This window comes from Typopeltis vanoorti, chromosome 9 (assembly GCF_054136105.1).
Source record: "Typopeltis vanoorti isolate ZY-2024b chromosome 9, IOZ_Tvanoo_1.0, whole genome shotgun sequence".
NCBI lineage: Eukaryota > Metazoa > Arthropoda > Arachnida > Uropygi > Thelyphonidae > Typopeltis > Typopeltis vanoorti.
Window position 1 is genome coordinate 2,514,966 of NC_143557.1, and position 18,872 is coordinate 2,533,837.

The 18,872-nt window shown below is 36.1% G+C and overlaps 1 protein-coding gene across 3 annotated transcripts in view; it reads left to right on the forward strand.

Moving 5' to 3' along the window:
• Nucleotides 1–18,872, forward strand: part of Marf1 (meiosis regulator and mRNA stability factor 1-like protein) — a 655,603-nt gene that overhangs the window by 352,469 nt on the left and 284,262 nt on the right. For all 3 annotated transcript variants that reach the window (XM_090397518.1, XM_090397519.1, XM_090397520.1), the window contains one exon: nucleotides 4,833–4,974. In XM_090397518.1, the coding sequence (XP_090253644.1) occupies nucleotides 4,833–4,974 (142 nt within the window). The remainder of the gene's footprint in view (nucleotides 1–4,832; nucleotides 4,975–18,872) is intronic.

The following is an 18,872-nucleotide window of genomic DNA, read 5'->3' on the forward strand; positions in this document are numbered from 1 at the left end:
CATTGATTAGTATGTAGTCTATTTGGGAATGAGAACCATTTGGATGTTCCCAGGTCCATAGTCTTCCTTTTGGATGGGTGATTACCATGTTATGGCTATTACAGAAGTTCATAAGAGAATGTCCATTGTTATTTGTGGTTTCATGATAAGTGTATTTACCCACATTTTTAGTAGTATTGGCAATGTCTTTACCAATTTGGCATTAAAATCATGAAATAATACAAGAAAGTGTGATCAAATTAAATCTTCTCATCTTCTCAAAATATAACATACGGACACTCAAGAAAACTGAAAACATTTTTGAGCAACTTAAGAGGAAAAAGTCAACATAGACATATGTATACAAGAACATAGATGGAGAACTAACAATCATGAAGTGAATGAAAAACATCAGCTGACAAAAAATGGAAATTTATTTATAACTCAGCAAACAATGATGGTATTGGAATAATGCTCAAGAAGGAGCTAGCAGAAAAAGTAACATGGTAGTAAGCACATTAGGAATTATGTGATGGGAAGCACTCATAAATCCCCCTTCCCAGCACATAATTCCTAATGCTTTCATGGGGCTGGTTTAAGGATTCAATCCCATCACTTATCTCACCACCTGTTATGAGAGTCTGCACTCATAAACTTGCCATCTATGAGGGTGGTCTGAAAAGTTCTTGGCCTAACAATGAAAAAACGAATTTATAATTTAAAAATTATTTTTATTTTTCAACATAATCTCCCTTAAGACTAATACATTTATTGCATCGATTCTCCAGCACCATTATCCCATCCCTGTAGTGGTTCTCAGTAAGATCTGCTACCCCTCTACAGCTGCAATCAGCTATTGATTCAAAAAAAAAAGCGCTGACCAGCGAGGAAGAGTTTTAGTTTTGGGAAGAGATAGAAGTCAGAGGGAACTAAATCTTGGTAATAGGATGGATGTTCCAACAATTCATAGTGCAGATCCCTTAATTTTTCCATTGCCAAAACACCTTTGTGGACAGGTGCATTGCCCTCATGTAAGATGATTTTTTTCTCTTCTGCAAACAGGGTATTTTCTCATTAATTTTTTCATCTAGTCTGGTTAAAAGATTGGAATAATATCCTCCGGTTATTGTTTTACTGTTTTCAAGATAATTAATAAACAAAATGCCTTTAATAATTAGAAGAAACACACGTATAAACCACAGTGAAAATTATTTAATTGTAAATATTAAATCCTAAGTATCTTAGGACATCATCAGTACAGTATTTAAACAAAAATTAGGAATAACATACAGTTAGGGCGCATGATTACAATAGAATCTCATAAAAACATGCATAACATGCTAAAGTAGTACAAAAAAAAAAAAAAAAAAAAAACGTTAATTATTTAACACAGTTTTGTATGATAATTTCCCATACTTTAGGAATAGTAAGAACGTCGTTGCGGTTTAGGTTTGGTCTGTGTAGTAGGGCTTCAGAACTTTCTTTGTATAAACGTTCATGTTTAAATAAAGATCTATGTAAAAGTTTAGCCTTTTCCCAATGGATCCTATGGTTTGGATTTTCAATTCTGTGTTGAGAGAGGCCAGACTTCTGCGTTTTAAGAAGACGAATGTGGTCTTGATGTTCCGAGATGCGTTTCTGAAAATAGAATTGAAAATCCAAACCATAGGATCCATTGGGAAAAGGCTAAACTTTTACATAGATCTTTATTTAAACATGAACGTTTATACAAAGAAAGTTCTGAAGCCCTACTACACAGACCAAACCTAAACCGCAACGACGTTCTTACTATTCCTAAAGTATGGGAAATTATCATACAAAACTGTGTTAAATAATTAACATTTACTTTTTTTTTTTTTTTTTTTTTGTACTACTTTAGCAAGTTATGCACGTTTTCATGAGATTCTATTGTAATCATGCGCCCTAACTGTATGTTATTCCTAATTTTTGTTTAAATACTATACTGATGATGTCCTAAGATACTTAGGATGAAATATTTACAATTAAATAATTTTCACTGTGGTTTATACGTGTGTTTCTTCTAATTATGAACGCACCACAGGTTTCGTTATTTAAAAAAAAAAAAAAAAAGCCTTTAGCATCCCAAAACACCAATGCCATGATCTTTCCTGCTGATGGAACTGACTTTGTCTTATTTGACACTGAACAAGTGGCTTCTGTCCACTGTTTTGACTGCTTTTTGGATTCTGGTGTGTAATAGTGAATCCAAGTCTCATCCATAATAATAAATCAATGCACAAAATCAGTTTTATTCTTGTTAAAATGCTCCAAGCACTGTTTTAGAGATTTTCATGCGAGTGTGTTTTTGATCTACTGTGAGCAAGCGCAGCACCCAACTTACATAAAGCTTTTTCATTTGCAATTCTTCATGCAAAATGTATTCATTAATACCATATGGTATTAATAGTCATTAATACCATACTGTGCACTTGATCAATGATTTCTGGTGGTGTTACACTTTTTGGATGTCCTTCACATGGATCATCTTCAAGGGTACGGCCACGTTTAAACTAGGCAGCCCATTTCTTTTGGTGTTAAAGCTTCTTTTACAAAGAATTTTATAACTGCATGATACTCATCCATTTTAATCATTTCAAGGGATACAGATAACACTTTTCCTTCAGACAGCTGTATAAAACAAACTACTTGATAGAATGACTTGCAATTTCACACGGATGCTTATGACAGATGTACCGACTTAGGAAAAAAAAAAAAATCTTGCCAATAGTGTTACCATCTATGGTCGTGGCCGAGAACTTTTGAAATCACCCTCATAGTTCAAGTTTCCTTGCTTAGACAAACTCTTTCTCTCTTGCCTCCACCCAACTTCTCACTACTGCTCTTGCTCCAATGCAAACTATCCTCAGCAACTGCTCTTTCCCTCAAATTTATCCCATCAATCAACATACATTGTCACTTTCTCTCTCCCAAAGCATACTGTTATACCATTGATAATTATTGCCCTTCTTCTTGGTTCCCTACTTATCATAACTGAGTAGTATACTAATAACTATGAATGAACTAAATATGAATTGACTGTGCTAGTTGGAACAAATTATTTACCATGCAAATAATTTGTTCCAACTAGCACAGTCAATTCATCTGCACCTCAGTTGCAGATGCTTTGAGGTGCAGATGCTTTTCCAACTGTACTCAGCCCCCCTTTCAGATTTTACATCCCTGACAGTTGAATCCCCAAAACACTATTTTCTCCCTAATCCTTACTATCCTTCACTTCAGATTTCTTAAGTCAGTCACCTTTAACTTCTCATTTACTGGTACCTTTCCTCTTCAATCCAGCAGCCAATCTCTCCTAATTGTCATAACTTATTCTGCATTCACATTAATTCACTCCTTGAGCTCCTCATTTCAGTTAGAATGGAGACTAGTTGCTGTATACAATTTAGTGGCAAAGCTCTGACCATTGCATTACCAACATCTGATTCATTTCATAAAACATTTGGAAACCAGGTATTGTTATTGCATCCCCTTATATAGTTCTTCCTCTAGTTTAAATTGCTCTAAACCACCTGGTTAATTTCTGTATTCTTATAATGTCATTCCATTCAGTTTAATTTTATTATTGAGTATATAAGCCATCTTATCATCTTAATCATACTTAATCAACTTATTTAGCAGAGTATCCCATGCACGCTTTAATTTGATTGAGGATGATAAAATAAAACAAAAATAAGCACTCTACCCAGCACATGTTGAAAACTAATTTTAGCTTCTCTTTTTATGGCTTAGCTGTACTGAATGCAAGTTATACTAGACATGAAATTATAGTTTTAATTCTTTACCCAAGCATGAACAAATTGAAGTCATAACACATGATTGTTATGCAAATCCTCAAGTTTGAATTTCTCGTGAGCTACATGATCCGTCTATGCATTCCCACGTCCCAATGAAATACAGAATTTAATATAAATCACTAATCTTTCATAATGAGTATCTCGTCACATCAAAGAGTGAAACATAAAACAAACTACTGAAGTTACATGATGCCAGAAAAAATAAGTAAAGGTTACAAAGTACATTAACCAGAATTACATTAACAACTTACCAAAAGCAAACATAACTGAAAAGCAAGGCAAGCAAAGTAATTTACTACATGTACAGTCAGTTAATTATGTCTTATAATTACGTTAGCATTAGCAATGGGTTTTTTTATTGAATTCATTTTTTTTAACTCTTATATGAATAAATGTTAAAGATACCAAGCAATTTTAAACCTGGTTTTACTCCATTTCCCAAGTAAGCAAACAGACAAACAAGTCAAGTTTGCGTCTACAAGTGTTGCAGGTCTAGCTGATCCTACAGGTAGTGCAAGACCAAGGCAACTCATGGTAAAAGTAGAATAAGCTCTGATCACTAATCTTAATATTTACCCTTAATGCCAGAACACATCTCCACATATTTGTAGCCTGGCTCCCACTGATGAAACCTCAATAAAGGTCGAAACCGGTCTGGGTAGTGGCCCCCTTGCCTTTAATACAAAACATCATACATCTCCTCTAGGAGATGTGTTTTGGCATTAAGGGTAAATATTAAGATTAGTGATCAGAGCTTATTCTACTTTTACCATGAGTTGCCTTGGTCTTGCACTACCTGTAGGATCAGCTAGACCTGCAACACTTGTAGACGCAAACTTGACTTGTTTGTCTGTTTGCTTACTTGGAAAATGGAGTAAAACCAGGTTTAAAGTTGCTTGGTATCTTTAACATTTATTATACCCAAGGTAAAATACTTTCTACATTTATCTCATATGAATACTCTGACATGTTATGCATATGAATTTTGTTCAAGCATGAATTTTTGTATTTTTTTAGGTATCATCGAAGTATAAGTGTATCAGACCTCTATAAGATGCGTGAAGCAGTTATTATCCATGAGGACTCCTCAGGTCGAATGGTATGCTTAAATCTTGAATATCGCAACACACCATCTCCAGCAGATTCAGATAGTTCTCAGGTATTATACATATGTCCTTAGCATATATTGCATTCTTCTACATATTGAAACTAGTTTCAGAATATAACCAGTATTTAACAGTAAAGGATAGTGGATAATGATACTATCCCTGTTGAAATAACATGGACTGCTAAGAAATTCAGTGTTTAAAATTACAGATTAAAATTTGTTTAAAAAGAATGCTGAAAGAAAATGTACATGTATGTTTATTCTTGAAGGGGAAAATGGTTGCTTTTTTCTTTATATTGAATTTAATGGATGAGAAAATGGTATAGTGTTTGAAATTAATGCACAAAGTGAAAAATCCATAAATGTGTATTGAATTAGCTAATAAAAATTTTAACAAAGCCTAAAAATCACGCGCGCACACACACACAGGATGACCAATAACTTACAAAAGGGTTTAAAATGTGAATAACTTTTTTGATGAATTTTTTTCCCTTTTTTTTAGATATCCCTTAGAATATTTAAAAAAAAAGAAAATGGTTTTTCTTTTTTTTTTTTTTTTTTTTTTTTTTTCAGATATTCTAAGGAACATTAGAGAAATTAATCATGGAAAAGTTCATAAATCAACATGAACCAAATTCGTGCAATTTTCTGTTTAAAATGAGCATTTGATTATTACTATTTGGCCATTAATTCAGTATTATTAATTATCCATCATGTTCTCCAGTTCAGACCGCTCCCAACTTCTTCCTATGGGGTTACCTGAAGGATAAGGTGTATGTGAACAAGTTGCAGACAATCCAATAGTTGATGGAGAACATTCATACAGAAATTAGGGCACTGTAGCTACAAACATTAAACATCTGTCACCAACTTGCCCTAGAAAGATGCTGCCTTTGTGAATCCAAAAATGGAAAGCCATTTACGTGATGTGGTTTTTCATAACTAACAAGAACAAAAAATCATCGGCTTCTGTATTTCATTATAACAAAAAGAATAAAAATGATTAATAAATAATGTTATTAAATGTTTAAACCCTGTCTTGACTTATGGACCAATCTCTGTGTGTGATTTTTATTATCCTAGGATCCCATGGAGTGAGACTCATCTAGGAAGTCCCTTTGTCATACACACACAGCTCATCATACCTTGCCTTAAACACATTCAAATTCTCTGCAGACACCACTCTGAGGCAATGCATTCCAATCATTTGCTACTCTCTGTGAAAAGAAAGCTGATTCTCACTCCCTTGCTCACACGCTCCTCCTTCTAGGGATAACCTCTTGTTCTTCCTTGATCTCCCACCATTTTATGAAAGCCTCTTCAACATTAATCCTATAGCAACCCCCTTACAAACTTGTACATCTTTATCATATCACTCCTCTTCCTCCTATACACTAGACTCTGTAAATTGCATCTTCTCAACCTTTCTCAACCAGAGATCAGAAACTACCTTAGTAGTTTCTGGACCCTTTCCAACATCTCTTCGTCCATCTGAAATCGAGGTGACCAAATCTGTGTACAGTAGTCCATATGTGGCCTAATCAAAGCCTTATACAGTGGAACAAGAATCTCCTTACTTCATGTCAGTGTCCTCCACATCTTTCCCAGAATTTTATTGTATTGTCCTCTGAATTTTAGATTCTTATCCACCATCACCCCAAGATCTTTTATTTTCTTCACCTCCAACAACGTATCAACAAGAGTAAATTCTACATCCAATCTTTGTTTTCCAAATTTTAAAACTTTACATTTTGCATTTCGGGAATGCTGAAAACTGACCAGACCTTCTGACCTGATGTCTAATCCTCACTTTCTCATAGTGCATTCTGTTGGGTATCTACCTGGCTGAACGTACAACGATGAGCTGGCAATTTCAGATTTCGCCAACCAAATAGTATTTTTATTGGCTTAAACCATAACTCAAATTGATGGTACAACATGATGGAATTTCATGCCAGCTGAGGTGCCACCCAGTTAAACAAGGACCCTGTTGTTTTTGTCAGGGAACAGAGTGAACAGCAAAATGTCAGCTACTGGAACAAACCCAAATCTAAATCCCAACTGAACATCAGCAGGGATCAAGATTGGCACCATCAACATAACAAGCATCAATGGAAAAGAAATGGAATCACCACAAGAATTGGATAAGTACCAGATCATCATTATAGAAATAACTGAAACAAAGAAGACAAACAGGTGAGATCTATCTAATCAACAAATACATGATGTTATATTCAGGAAATAACAATGAGGGAAAAGGAGTAGCTATAATATTAACATTAAATATGAGGATAATCTTCTTGAATATCAGGCAATATCAACTCATTATGGGCTAATATCAGGATGGGGAACTGAACAATGAGACTTATGATCTGAGAGAGAGAGAGAGAGAGAGAGAGAGAGATTGTAATAAGGAAGAATTAGAGGACTTTTTTTGAGACATTAGAAAAGGCAGCTGGCACAATGCTAAAAGAAAAGTTGGTCCTTGTTGGAGATATAAACAGCTAAGTAGGAAATAATTTCCAGACAAGAATGTTTTGGAAAAATTTGGAGAAAAGAGCAAAGCTAATAATAACTGTAGGTACCTGCTAGATTTCTGCTCAGGACAATTTTATACTATCTTTTTTCCTCCACTAAAAATTAACTGAGTGAAAACTATATATGGATGAAGTGACTAATTTCATTAGTAATCTGGTACCACATTGCAGTAAATTCTGTCCAGTCAGCTATGTAGATTACTTAAATGTTGGCACTGATTCATCTTCCGTTCAATGTATTATACAATAACAAGAATGAAATTATTAAAGTATTTTGCTGGATTTCAAACTAGCACCTTCAGAACATGAACCACTTGTCACAATGCATAGGCATTATCTATTAGTGTTAAAAACAATTCAGATTGTAATGGACAAAAGAACTATGGTCCCAACCTGATGTCTTCTAATATTGGATAAAAAGAAGTGTACACTTGTTGGGTTTGTGGCTAATCTTAAAATGATTGCTCCCAAATTTTAGATAAATGAATGCAGCCATGCTTGTTTTGTTTATGGTCCTACTTTAGAAAGTCCCTCTTACTTGTAACAATTTCTGTATGCTGCTGTAGTCTTTTTCCCACTTCATTGTTTCTGAAGGTGTATACTTCATAACCAGTATTTCTTACATTCATTGATGTAATAGAGAATGAAATGAAATTTCATCTCTGGTTGAGCAAATGAGGGTTGCTCATTGAAAGAGATGTTTGAATGTGGCATGGAGATGGTATTTATTTAGTATACTAGTTATCTTTCGTAAGGTACCCCAGATATTGAAGATAGGAATGATTGTGCTTGTGTGTTTGGAAGTGGAAGGTATGAATGACAAGTAGGATTTTATAGGGGTTGTAGATTTTGTCTACAAATATTGTCTAAGATAGTAGAGTTCTTTGGCAAACGTTGTGCATTTAGAAGAAATGGCACAGCTCTGAGTGTTGACTTCCTATAAATAGAAAAAGATAATGAATCAACTTGGAAAGATGTGTAACTAATATGTCAAGAAAGGGCAGTTATTTGATTCATTTCAATTGTGAAGTGCATTTTAGGATAGCATCTGTCTAAATGCAGCAAAAATGAATCCAATGTTACTGGTTCTTGGAGCTAAATGGTGCACATACCTGTGCAGTTATTTTAGTACAGTCATGTTGATTGCTTTGTTCTCTAAATGTTATGTATAAAAATTAGTCAAAGGAGGGGAGAGCTGAACTCATCACAGTTCCATCTGTTAGTTTGTAAATTTGTTTTGTTTTCACATAAAATCACCTGTATACACTGTAAATATAATATGAATTATTCAGATTTACTGAGGACAGACCTCATTAAATCAAAATCTCTTGATTAATAAATTGATAAATAATATTAAAATTGATGTCCTTTCATCATCAGGATGAATAGATCCTGATGATGAAAGGACATCATAAAGATGAATCGAATAGAAATTAATAGATTGATTTTTTATTGTTATTATAAAGAAGGGCGAGTGGGAGTATTATATTCACTAATCTAATACCTCTCTGTCTCTCTAACAGAGAGAAAGGTACTATATCAGCGAACTTGTTTGGTTTTCATAAATTTGGAGAGTTTTAACATGAACGAGTTTTAACTTAATGATTTCTTTGAATCACAAGGGGATTTTTCCTTCATTAATTTAAGGACTTTTTCATCATTAAAATACTATTACCAGAATCCCTTACATTTAATTAAAATGCCTTTATTTGTAAAATTTTTGGCTAAGTTTCATAGCCATTATCAATACAATTATAGGAAAACACAAAAGAGAACAATATTTCTATTGAGAGTGCATAATATTATGTGCACTATCTTATCAGCTGCAGGAGAATAGCTCCATCTGCATTAATAGATATCCAAAATATATTGCAATAAAATTATTTAGTTAATAAATTACTTTTAAATATAAACAAAAAATTAATTGCAAATTAAGGAACACATGAATGGGGACTTTCCAAAATCGAGAAAGTTTTAGGCAATCATTTTTGTTCAAGCTTGTGATGTGAATGTGTGCTTCACAGCTTTCCGTCTGCAGTTTTTCCAGAAGAAAATAACTTGTGTAAATCTTTGGTTTTGTTCTAATGAATCCTGTATTTTGTAGATAATGCATGGCTTGTTAAACTAGATTTGTTGGGTTCTTTAAGTGAAATGTATCCCTGATGTTCTTCAGGATGAATTTGTGCAATACGACCAGTTTTTCCATAATAACATAAGCCGTGTTTCAAGAGTGAAAGTTCTTTAACATATGAATAAATTCTGATAATTTTTCTTGAGGCAGGTTAAGATGACAGCCATAATTATTTTTTTTTTTCCATAGTTTTGCATTATAACCATTAGTGATAAAGGTAGTTCAGATAATAAACAGTTCTTTGTTTAGAAGAGAATCTGTAGAATGTATTTGAGCTCTGTCAACTAAAGATTTGATTACACCATCTTTCTGACAAGGGTGATGTGCGTTAGATTGCTCTTTTCTGGCCTAAAAGCAGCAGATTGCCTAAATGCAGTGTTTTACTCTCTGTGGCATGTTGCTTTCAGTCATTTTGGATAAGTCCAGATATTTGCTACATCTAAATGAATATTATAGACTGTTATAAAAGATATTTCTCATATTCACTGTAATTTCTAATTTGTGTATGTGTCTGGGTGTGACAGTATAGTTATAACCCCAACTGAGAATGCTGGCAGCTTCTTCTGTTAGAGACTGTCTTAAAATGAATTTCCATAATTGCAACCAGGATGATGATGTATATTGTTTGAGAAGAAAATTTTTTCAGGTGACAGCTTATTACATTTTTTAAATACAGTACAGTAACACCTCCCCCCCCCCCTCCAACCTCAACAAATATGGCTTCATTAATTTATATAAAATTTGCAAGACAAACCAACCTTGCATATTTTTTATGCATATGAGAGAGTGTGCCATGTTAGGACTTTAGCTCATTTGTCTGTGCCTTTCTATTGCATCAACTCATTTGTGTCCTGAAGATACTGGTTTGAATTATATCAATATATCAGCTGCTTAATAAATATCTTATTTTGTTCTTGCTGTTGCTTCAGCAGTATTACTTTGCATTATTTTGGAACATCACCACCATAGTTTAAAAAGTTCAGATTTAAACTCAGTAGTAACATTTTACTAAAAATACTAAATAATAATTTCATTAAAATCTGACACCCCAAAACAGAATTGTTTTATGTATCCCATTGTTATTCAAGACCTTTTGGAGATATCATACTCATCCCAGGAGGCATGCTTCTTTCATAATCAGTGTATAGTGCCATTCAGTGAACTTCTTTATTGTCTACATACACTCGCCATCTTCCTTGGCATTTCATTGTGTGTGTACCACTCTCTTGTGAGGGGGGGGGGGTCACACTTCTATCCACTCCTTTTCATAATTTCCAGAAATGGTTCTTGTCCCTTTTCTTTGTTCTGCTATTTAAAAAATCTCCCCAGTGTTCATCTAGTAAAGATTTTTCAACAGTTTAAATGTCTCAATCATATCTTTTGTCTTCCTGTTTCTATACATTATATATCATACAGCTATCCCCATCCCCTTTCATATCCTAATGACCAGATCTTGAGCACAAGAGGTCAGATGTAATCATTTATATACAAGAGGAAGAGAGTGGGTGAAAGAACAGAACCCTGGGACACTCCTGCATTGGTGGGGAAATGTGAGGAGAATAAACTGTCCACCTTGACACATAGTGAGTGACCAGTGAGAAAGTTGACAATTCATTTGCAGAGCGAGGAAGGCAGACCATAGGATATCAGTTTCTTAAGTAGGCTACTGTGCCAAACCTGATCAAATGCTTTTGAAATGTTGAGGGCAGCCAGGTGAGTTTCTCCAAATTTTTCCATGGCTTTAGTCCAGAGGTGTGTGGTGGTGGAATCCATATTGCTGGCCACTGATTAGTTGGTATGTCTCTAGGTGGTTCAAGGGTTCGCTGTTGACCTTCTCCATCATTTTGGAGAGAACAGAAGCAAGAGCAATTGGATGGTAGTTAGTTGGTTCACTTTTATCACCTTTCTTTGGAATCGGCTGAATGTAGACCTGTTCTGTGTTGTAGGATAGATGGAAGTTGAATAGGCTAGATTGAAGAGACGATACAGAATAGTTCACTATTTATTGTTACTATTCATAATTCTAGTCAGAAATCACCTTGCAGAATGCTTACAGTTTCTGTACATCTATGGCTTTTTGATTTACAGAAAACAAACCATAGCAATATCAATTATTAATGCCATTCTTATAATTAGCTTTGATGTTCAACTGGCAAAAAAGTTTTCAGTTGAGAAAAACTTGTGCACTGTTTGAATAAAGAAATAATATTGTAAATTAAATTCAGTTTCGAGACAAGTGAAGCTCTGTGAAAAAAATACCACATTATTATTCAGTATTTTCTTGTAGCATGAAGAAGAAATTACTGCACATTTGAAAAGAAATGCATTTTCTGCTAATGTTTAATGTGTGGCATTTTTTAAATAGCTTTCCTTTTACTACTATTTAACACTAAAATATACGAGTGCATGCTCCCGAAGTGATTTATGTTTTCAATTCTCTTGTGAAAGGTTTTGAAAATAAATTATCTGGAATATATGCAGTTGGAATAGGCAGGTAAATATCCCCCCCCCCCCCAAAAAAAAATCAAAATCTCTTCTGCTAGTTAACTGTATGGGATAATTTATACTTTTTCCATTATAAAACTGAAAGTGTGATTATTATAAATGAACGTTATATAACCTTAAGGAAGATTAGGCAGAATTAATTTTTACAAAAATACTGTATCAGCCTACAAGAAGAAAAAAAAAAAAATCATTATTTCTGTTTAAGATGTCTGTTAGTCAATAAAGTGGATGCAAACAAAACAATTTGCTGATGTATGAGGGTGGTTTGAAAAGTTCTCGACCATAGATGGCAACATTATCTGCAAGATTTTTTTTTCCTAAGTTGGTACATCTGTCAATAAGCATCCATGTGAAATTGCAAGTCATTCTATCAAGTAGTTTGTTTTATACAGCTGTCTGAGGCAAAAGTGTTGTCTGTATCCCTTGAAAGATAAAATTTGAGTATCATGGGTTATAAAATTTTTTGTAAAAGAAGGTTTAACACCAAAAGAAATTCATTCAAAGTTCATAAAAGTTTATGGGCGCTCTTCTCCTTTGTTTTCGACAATTCAGAAATGGGCTGCCTAGTTTAAACGTGGCCATACCAGCCTTGAAGATGATCCAAGTGAAGGACGTCCAAAAAGTATAACAACACCAGAAATCATTGATCAAGTACACGATATAGTATTGGATGACCAGCGAGTCAAAGCGTGAAATTTCTGAGACTATAGGCATTTCAAAAGAACCTCTAGGATTATTTTACATGAAGAATTGCAAATGAAAAAGCTTTGCGCAAGATAGGTGCCGTGCTCCCAGCAGATCAAAAATGCACTCGCATGAAAATCTATGTTTAAACTCGGCATCCGATTCAGAAATGAGCTGCTGAGTTTAACCGTGGCCATACCAGCCTTGAAGATGATCCACGAGAAGGACTTCCAAAAAGTGTAACAACACCAGAAATCATTGATCAAGTACACGATCTAGTATTGGATGACCAACGAGTCAAAGCGTGAAATTTCTGAGACTATAGGCATTTCAAAAGAACATGTAGGATATATTTTACATGAGGAATTGCAAATGAAAAAGCTTTGTGCAAGATCGGTGCCATGCTCCCAGCAGATCAAAAATGCACTCGCATGAAAATCTCTGAACAGTGCTTGGAGCGTTTTATCAAGAATAAAACTGATTATGTGCATCAATTTATTACTATTTATTAGACTTAGATTCACCATTACACATCAGAATCCAAACAGTGGACAGGAGCCGGTTGTTCAGCACCAAAGAAGACAAAGTCTGTTCCATCAGCAGGAAAGGTCATGGCATGACCTTTCCTGCTGATTGAACTGACGATTTCCATGGCATGGCATTGGTGTTTTGGGGTGCTAAAGGCATCTTGTTTATGAATTATCTTGAAAAGGGTTAAACAATAACTGGGGAATATTATTCCAATCTTTTAACCAGACTAAACAAAAAAATTCGTGAGAAAAGACCCGGATTGCAGAAGGAAAAAATCATCTTTCATCAGCACAATGCACCAGTGCAGAAAGGTGTTTTGGCAGTGGGAAAATTAAGGGATCTGCACTATGAATTGTTGGAACATCCACCCTATTCCCCAGATTCGGCTCCCTCTGACTTCTATCTCTTCCCAAAAACTAAAACTCTTCCTTGCTGGTCAGAGTTTTTCTTCAAATCAAGAGGTGATTGCAGCTGTAGAGGAGTATTTTGCAGATCTTACTAAGAACCAGTATAGGGACTGGATAATGGTGCTGGAGCATTGCTGGAATAAATGTATTAGTCTTACTGGAGATTATGTTGAAAAATAAAAATAATTTTGAAATTAAAAATTTGTTTTATCATTGTTAGGCTGAGAACTTTTCAGACCACCTTCGTATATGATGTATACTGCACTATTGCTTGGGACTCTTTAGTGTGACTTCTGGAGATTTTTCTCAATAGCAGTAAGAGTAATCTAAGTTTTTTATTTATAGAATGGTATTTTGCAAAAAAAGAAAGTTCAGATAATTTATTTCAATAGATATTATTTGAAAGCATTGTTATCTATAAATATTTAACAACATGATTTTCAGTGCAAGCATTTGAAAGTAGCTTGAAAATAATTTCTTTAATATCGTCAGTAAAATGAAAGAACATAAACTATCTTTTTTTATTATACTGATTTGAAAAATAAAATATAGAAAATTTACCATCAGCAAATGTAATCACTGCTTATTGCTGATTTCCTCTCCGAGGTAGTCTGTTTCTTTCTCCCTCTCTCTCTTATTAGAGAGAGAAAAAGAAACCTTTAAAACTAATTGGCAGATATGAAGATAACAATTCAGTCATGAAATGTGGTAAAGTCTGCATAAAGAGAGAAATTGTACTTCATGGGTGACCCAGTCGTAAAGCTAATGAGACACTCCAAAAAATAGGAAAAATCATGTTGAAAGTTAGCAAGTAACCTGTGAAAAGGCAAAGAAAAATGTAAGAATGCTGTATGGGGGGGGGAACAGAAGTAATGGAAAGACTTGGATAGATAAGATAGATGATAAATATTAAGGTTGCAGAATGTTCTAAACCAGTGGCCGGCAACATTTCCAGACTTTCCGGCCACGTTCAATTTTTATTTTTAATAATTGGGCCGCATGCATTTAATTAAGCGAAAATAGTAAGTGAAAAAAAATTTGAGTTATTAATTTTTATTATATCTTCTTCTTCTACAGCTTCTCCCACTTAAGTGGGGTCACTGTTTGTTATGAGTCTCCTCCACACCTTCCTGTCTTGGGCTGTCACCACATCCAAGTTCTTCATCTTCAAGTCCTCTTCTACCAGCTCCCTCCATCTCTTCTTTGGCCACCCATGCTTCCACCTTCCTTGCACATCCATCTACATGACCCTTCTTCTCACATATTCGTCCTCCCTCCTCATCACATGACCAAACCATCTCAACCTTGCCTCCTGTATTTTCGCTCCTAAGTTCGTAACTTTCACTGTTCCCCTGACATAGTCATTTCTCAGATGATCCTTTCTGGTCACACCGCACATCCACCTAAGCATTCTCATCTCTTCTACTTCCATCCTGCTGATGTTATTTTTCCTCAGGGCCACAGTTTCTATAGCATATGTCATAGCTGGCCTCACTACTGTCCTATAAATTTTGCCTTTCAGATTGATCGGCACCCTCTTATCGCATAACACTCCAGCCATCTCCCTCCAGTTCCTCCAACCCACTTGTATCCTGCATCCCACTTCCATCTCAGCTCCTCCATCTTCTTCCACTGTTGAACCTAAGTATCTAAAGTCTCTCACCTTCCTGATGACATTTCCTTCCAGCTCCAGGTCTGTCTCCTGGCCACCGCCCACTGCGCAACACATATACTCTGTCTTACTTCTGCTCAGTCTCATACCTCTCTCTTCCAGTACTTTTCTCCATCTTTCCAGTTTAGTTTCCGCTTCTTCTCTTGAATCAACACACAGCAAGATGTCATCTGCATACAACATTGTCCAAGTTGCATCTTCTCTCACCTCCTCTGTTACCACCTCCATCACAATATTAAACAGAAACGGACTTAATGCTGACCCTTGATGCAAGCCAACTGTTACTTGAAAACTTTCTGTCTGTCCCAAACAGGTCCGAACACTTGTCTTCACATTTCTGTACATTTCCCGCACCAACCTGACATATTTCTCCGGCACCTTCTTCTCCCTCAGACACCTCCCGACTTCTTGCCTTGGTACTCTATCGTATGCTTTCTCCAGATCAATAAATACCAGATGTGGCTCCCTTTGTTTCTCTCGATATTTTTCCATCTGTTGTAACCCAAAGATAGCATCTGTTGTTGATCTACCAGGCATGAAGCCAAATTGTTCCTTTGCAATCTCCACCTCCTCCCTCAATCTACCATCAAGAACCCTTTCTAGGATCTTCATTGTGTGGGACATCAACTTTATTCCTCTGTAATTTTTACAGTCTTGTGCATCCCCTTTACCCTTGTAGATAGGAACAAGAGTACTCTCCCTCCATTCCTCGGGTATATTTTCCTGTTGGCAAAATTTCATGAACAGGTCCCACAGCAGGTCAATTCCCTCTTCCTCCAGTGCCTTCCATGCCTCCACTGGAATTCTGTCGGGGCCCACCGCTTTTCCATTCCTCATCCTCTTCATGGCCTCCGTCACTTCCATTCTACTGATGTTCTGCGCCATCTCCTCTTTGAGTCCTTGCATTTTCCTCATTCAAAAGTCCCTCAAAGTATATTTTCCATCTGTTTCTTATGTCCACATCCCTCCATAATACTCTTCCTTCAGCATCTTTGATCTGCCTCACATGTAAGATGTCCTTAGCTGCTTTATTTCTACATTTCGCTAGTTGGTAAATTTTCCTCTGTCCTTCCTTTGTTTCTAATTGATCATACAGATCTTGATATGCCTTCGCCTGTGCCACAACTCTCTTGGCTTCTTGCTTTCTCTCTTTGTACACCCCTGTCCTCTTCCACTCTTGACTCATCCCACTTCTGCTTTGCCTTCCTCTTAGCTGTCACTGCCACTTGTACATCATTATTCCACCACCATCCCTCCTGTTCTCTAATCTTTCCAGATGTCTCACCAAGCACCTCGATTGCACAGCTCAGGATTACTTTTGAATTATGTTTCCACCAATCTTGTACACTTTCCAGTCCATCCGAAATCCTCTCTAACACTCTCTCTCTTAAACGATTCCTCACACTCTCCTCTTTTAAGCGAAACCACTTAATTGTCTTCATCCCATGGCAACCAGAAGTTCTTATCTTCGATCTTATTTTAAAGTCTGCGCACAGCAGTCGGTGTTGTTGTGCTACTTGATCTGTTGGAATTACTTTACAATTTGTCACAACCTTAAGATGCTTTCTTCTAGTCAAAATGTAGTCTATTTGTGAGCTGTTGTTACCACTTCTAAATGTTATCAAATGTTCTTCCCTCTTGAAGAAAAATGAGTTCACAATTGCCAGATCAAACGCTACTGCAAAGTCCACAACCCTCTCTCCTTCCTGGTTCATCATTCTCACTCCGTGGCCACCATGCACCCTTTCACAGTCTCTATTCTGTCTTCTTATGTGCCCGTTCAAGTCTCCTCCGACAATCACCATCTCATTTTCTACCAATTCCCTCATTTCTTCATCTAACACGTTCCAGAACTCATATTTTTCCTCTGCTGTACAACCAACTTGCGGGGCATATACACATAATACGACCACCCGCTCTTCTCCAAGACTCAATTTCATTCGCATGATCCTGTCGTTCCTTCTACCCATGTCCAGTATTTCACCCTTCATTCTGCCACACACCACAATTCCTACACCATTTCTTCCCTCGTTATTCGCTCCAGAGTAGAACAATTTATATCCATCTCCCAGTTCCTTTGCCTTTCCACCTTGCCTCCTGCACACATAAAATGTCCAACTTCCTCTTCCTCATCATGTCTGCCACCTCTCTTTCCCTTCCAGTCATGCTTCCAACATTCAGTGTTCCCACTCACAACATCCTCTCCACCTGCTGGGCTCGCTTCTTTAACCGCACCCGCCCTTGATGCAGTAGCCCTCGTCCACTTCTCACAGCTGTAGGGCGATGTGGCTGCTTCACTTAAGGGGTACGCCCTAGCTCTTATATCATTTTCTCTTCGACTCATAATCATAGTTTGAGTTGGCACTGAAGTTTTCCGACCGGATGCCCTTCCTGACATCAACCCTCGCATTTATCCGGGCTTGGGACCGGCACCTATTGAGGCTAGCTTGCCTCCTTCGGTGGCTGCATAAGACGAAATGACTTCGCAAGATAGGAAAGACTCACCCCTAGCCCTCGAATACTCTAATAGCATCAGGGGGAAGGAGCAAGGAGAGGAGAAAGAAGCAAAGAAAGAAGAGGAGGAACCAGTCTACAGAATAATATAACAGATATATATTACATGAAGTAAGGCATGGTCCAGCATCATGTACCTCGGGTTTGCCATGCCTGTACTCATATATTTAAGACTGATATAATAAAAATTAATTTTTATTATAACAGTCTTAAAAAACGCAAATATTTAAAGTACGAGATATGAAACAAGCATGAAAATGAAGCTCAATGAAAAATTATCACATAAAAACAAAATAATATAGATTATGCATCACAATATGTGTCTCCCTGCTTTTTTGGCAAGCATCGATAAAATTTTGGGATATTTTCTAACGAAAATGCGTTCTTTAATATGCGCCAAAATTTTGGTTGTCGTCGGATGAAGTCGCCTTTGTTATCCCCACTCATGATGACTCACAAGGTTGACTCGCACCAAGTTGCACGCTGATATCAAGAAGTATAGGTATAAAATTATTTTTAATTTATTATTCATAATATAAAATGTATTATTTCAATAATTCAACATACGGGTCACATGCCATATAAGTATGGCCAACCTTTTATTGGCTGCCAAAAATGCACTTTTGGGCCTCATGCAGGCTGCCGGTTGCAGACTCCTGTTCTTTAGACTTATTGAAAAGTCTTAGAAATGAAGGAAAGAGTACTGTAAAAGGAACTGTTGATGTTAAAAGCGATACAAAAACTGACTTGAAAGATATTCTGGATATCTAAAGTTGTTTACCTCTTAGAACCTATTTACAAAAAGGGAAATAAAGCAATATGAGAATTATAAATGAATTCCTCTTCTGATTCTTCCAGCACAATTTACTGCAAACATACTTTAGAAGAGGCTAAGTAAAACTGTGGACAGAAACTTGGGGGTGAACAGGCTTTGTTCTGTTTATGCCAAATAGAATGTTTTTGGGATC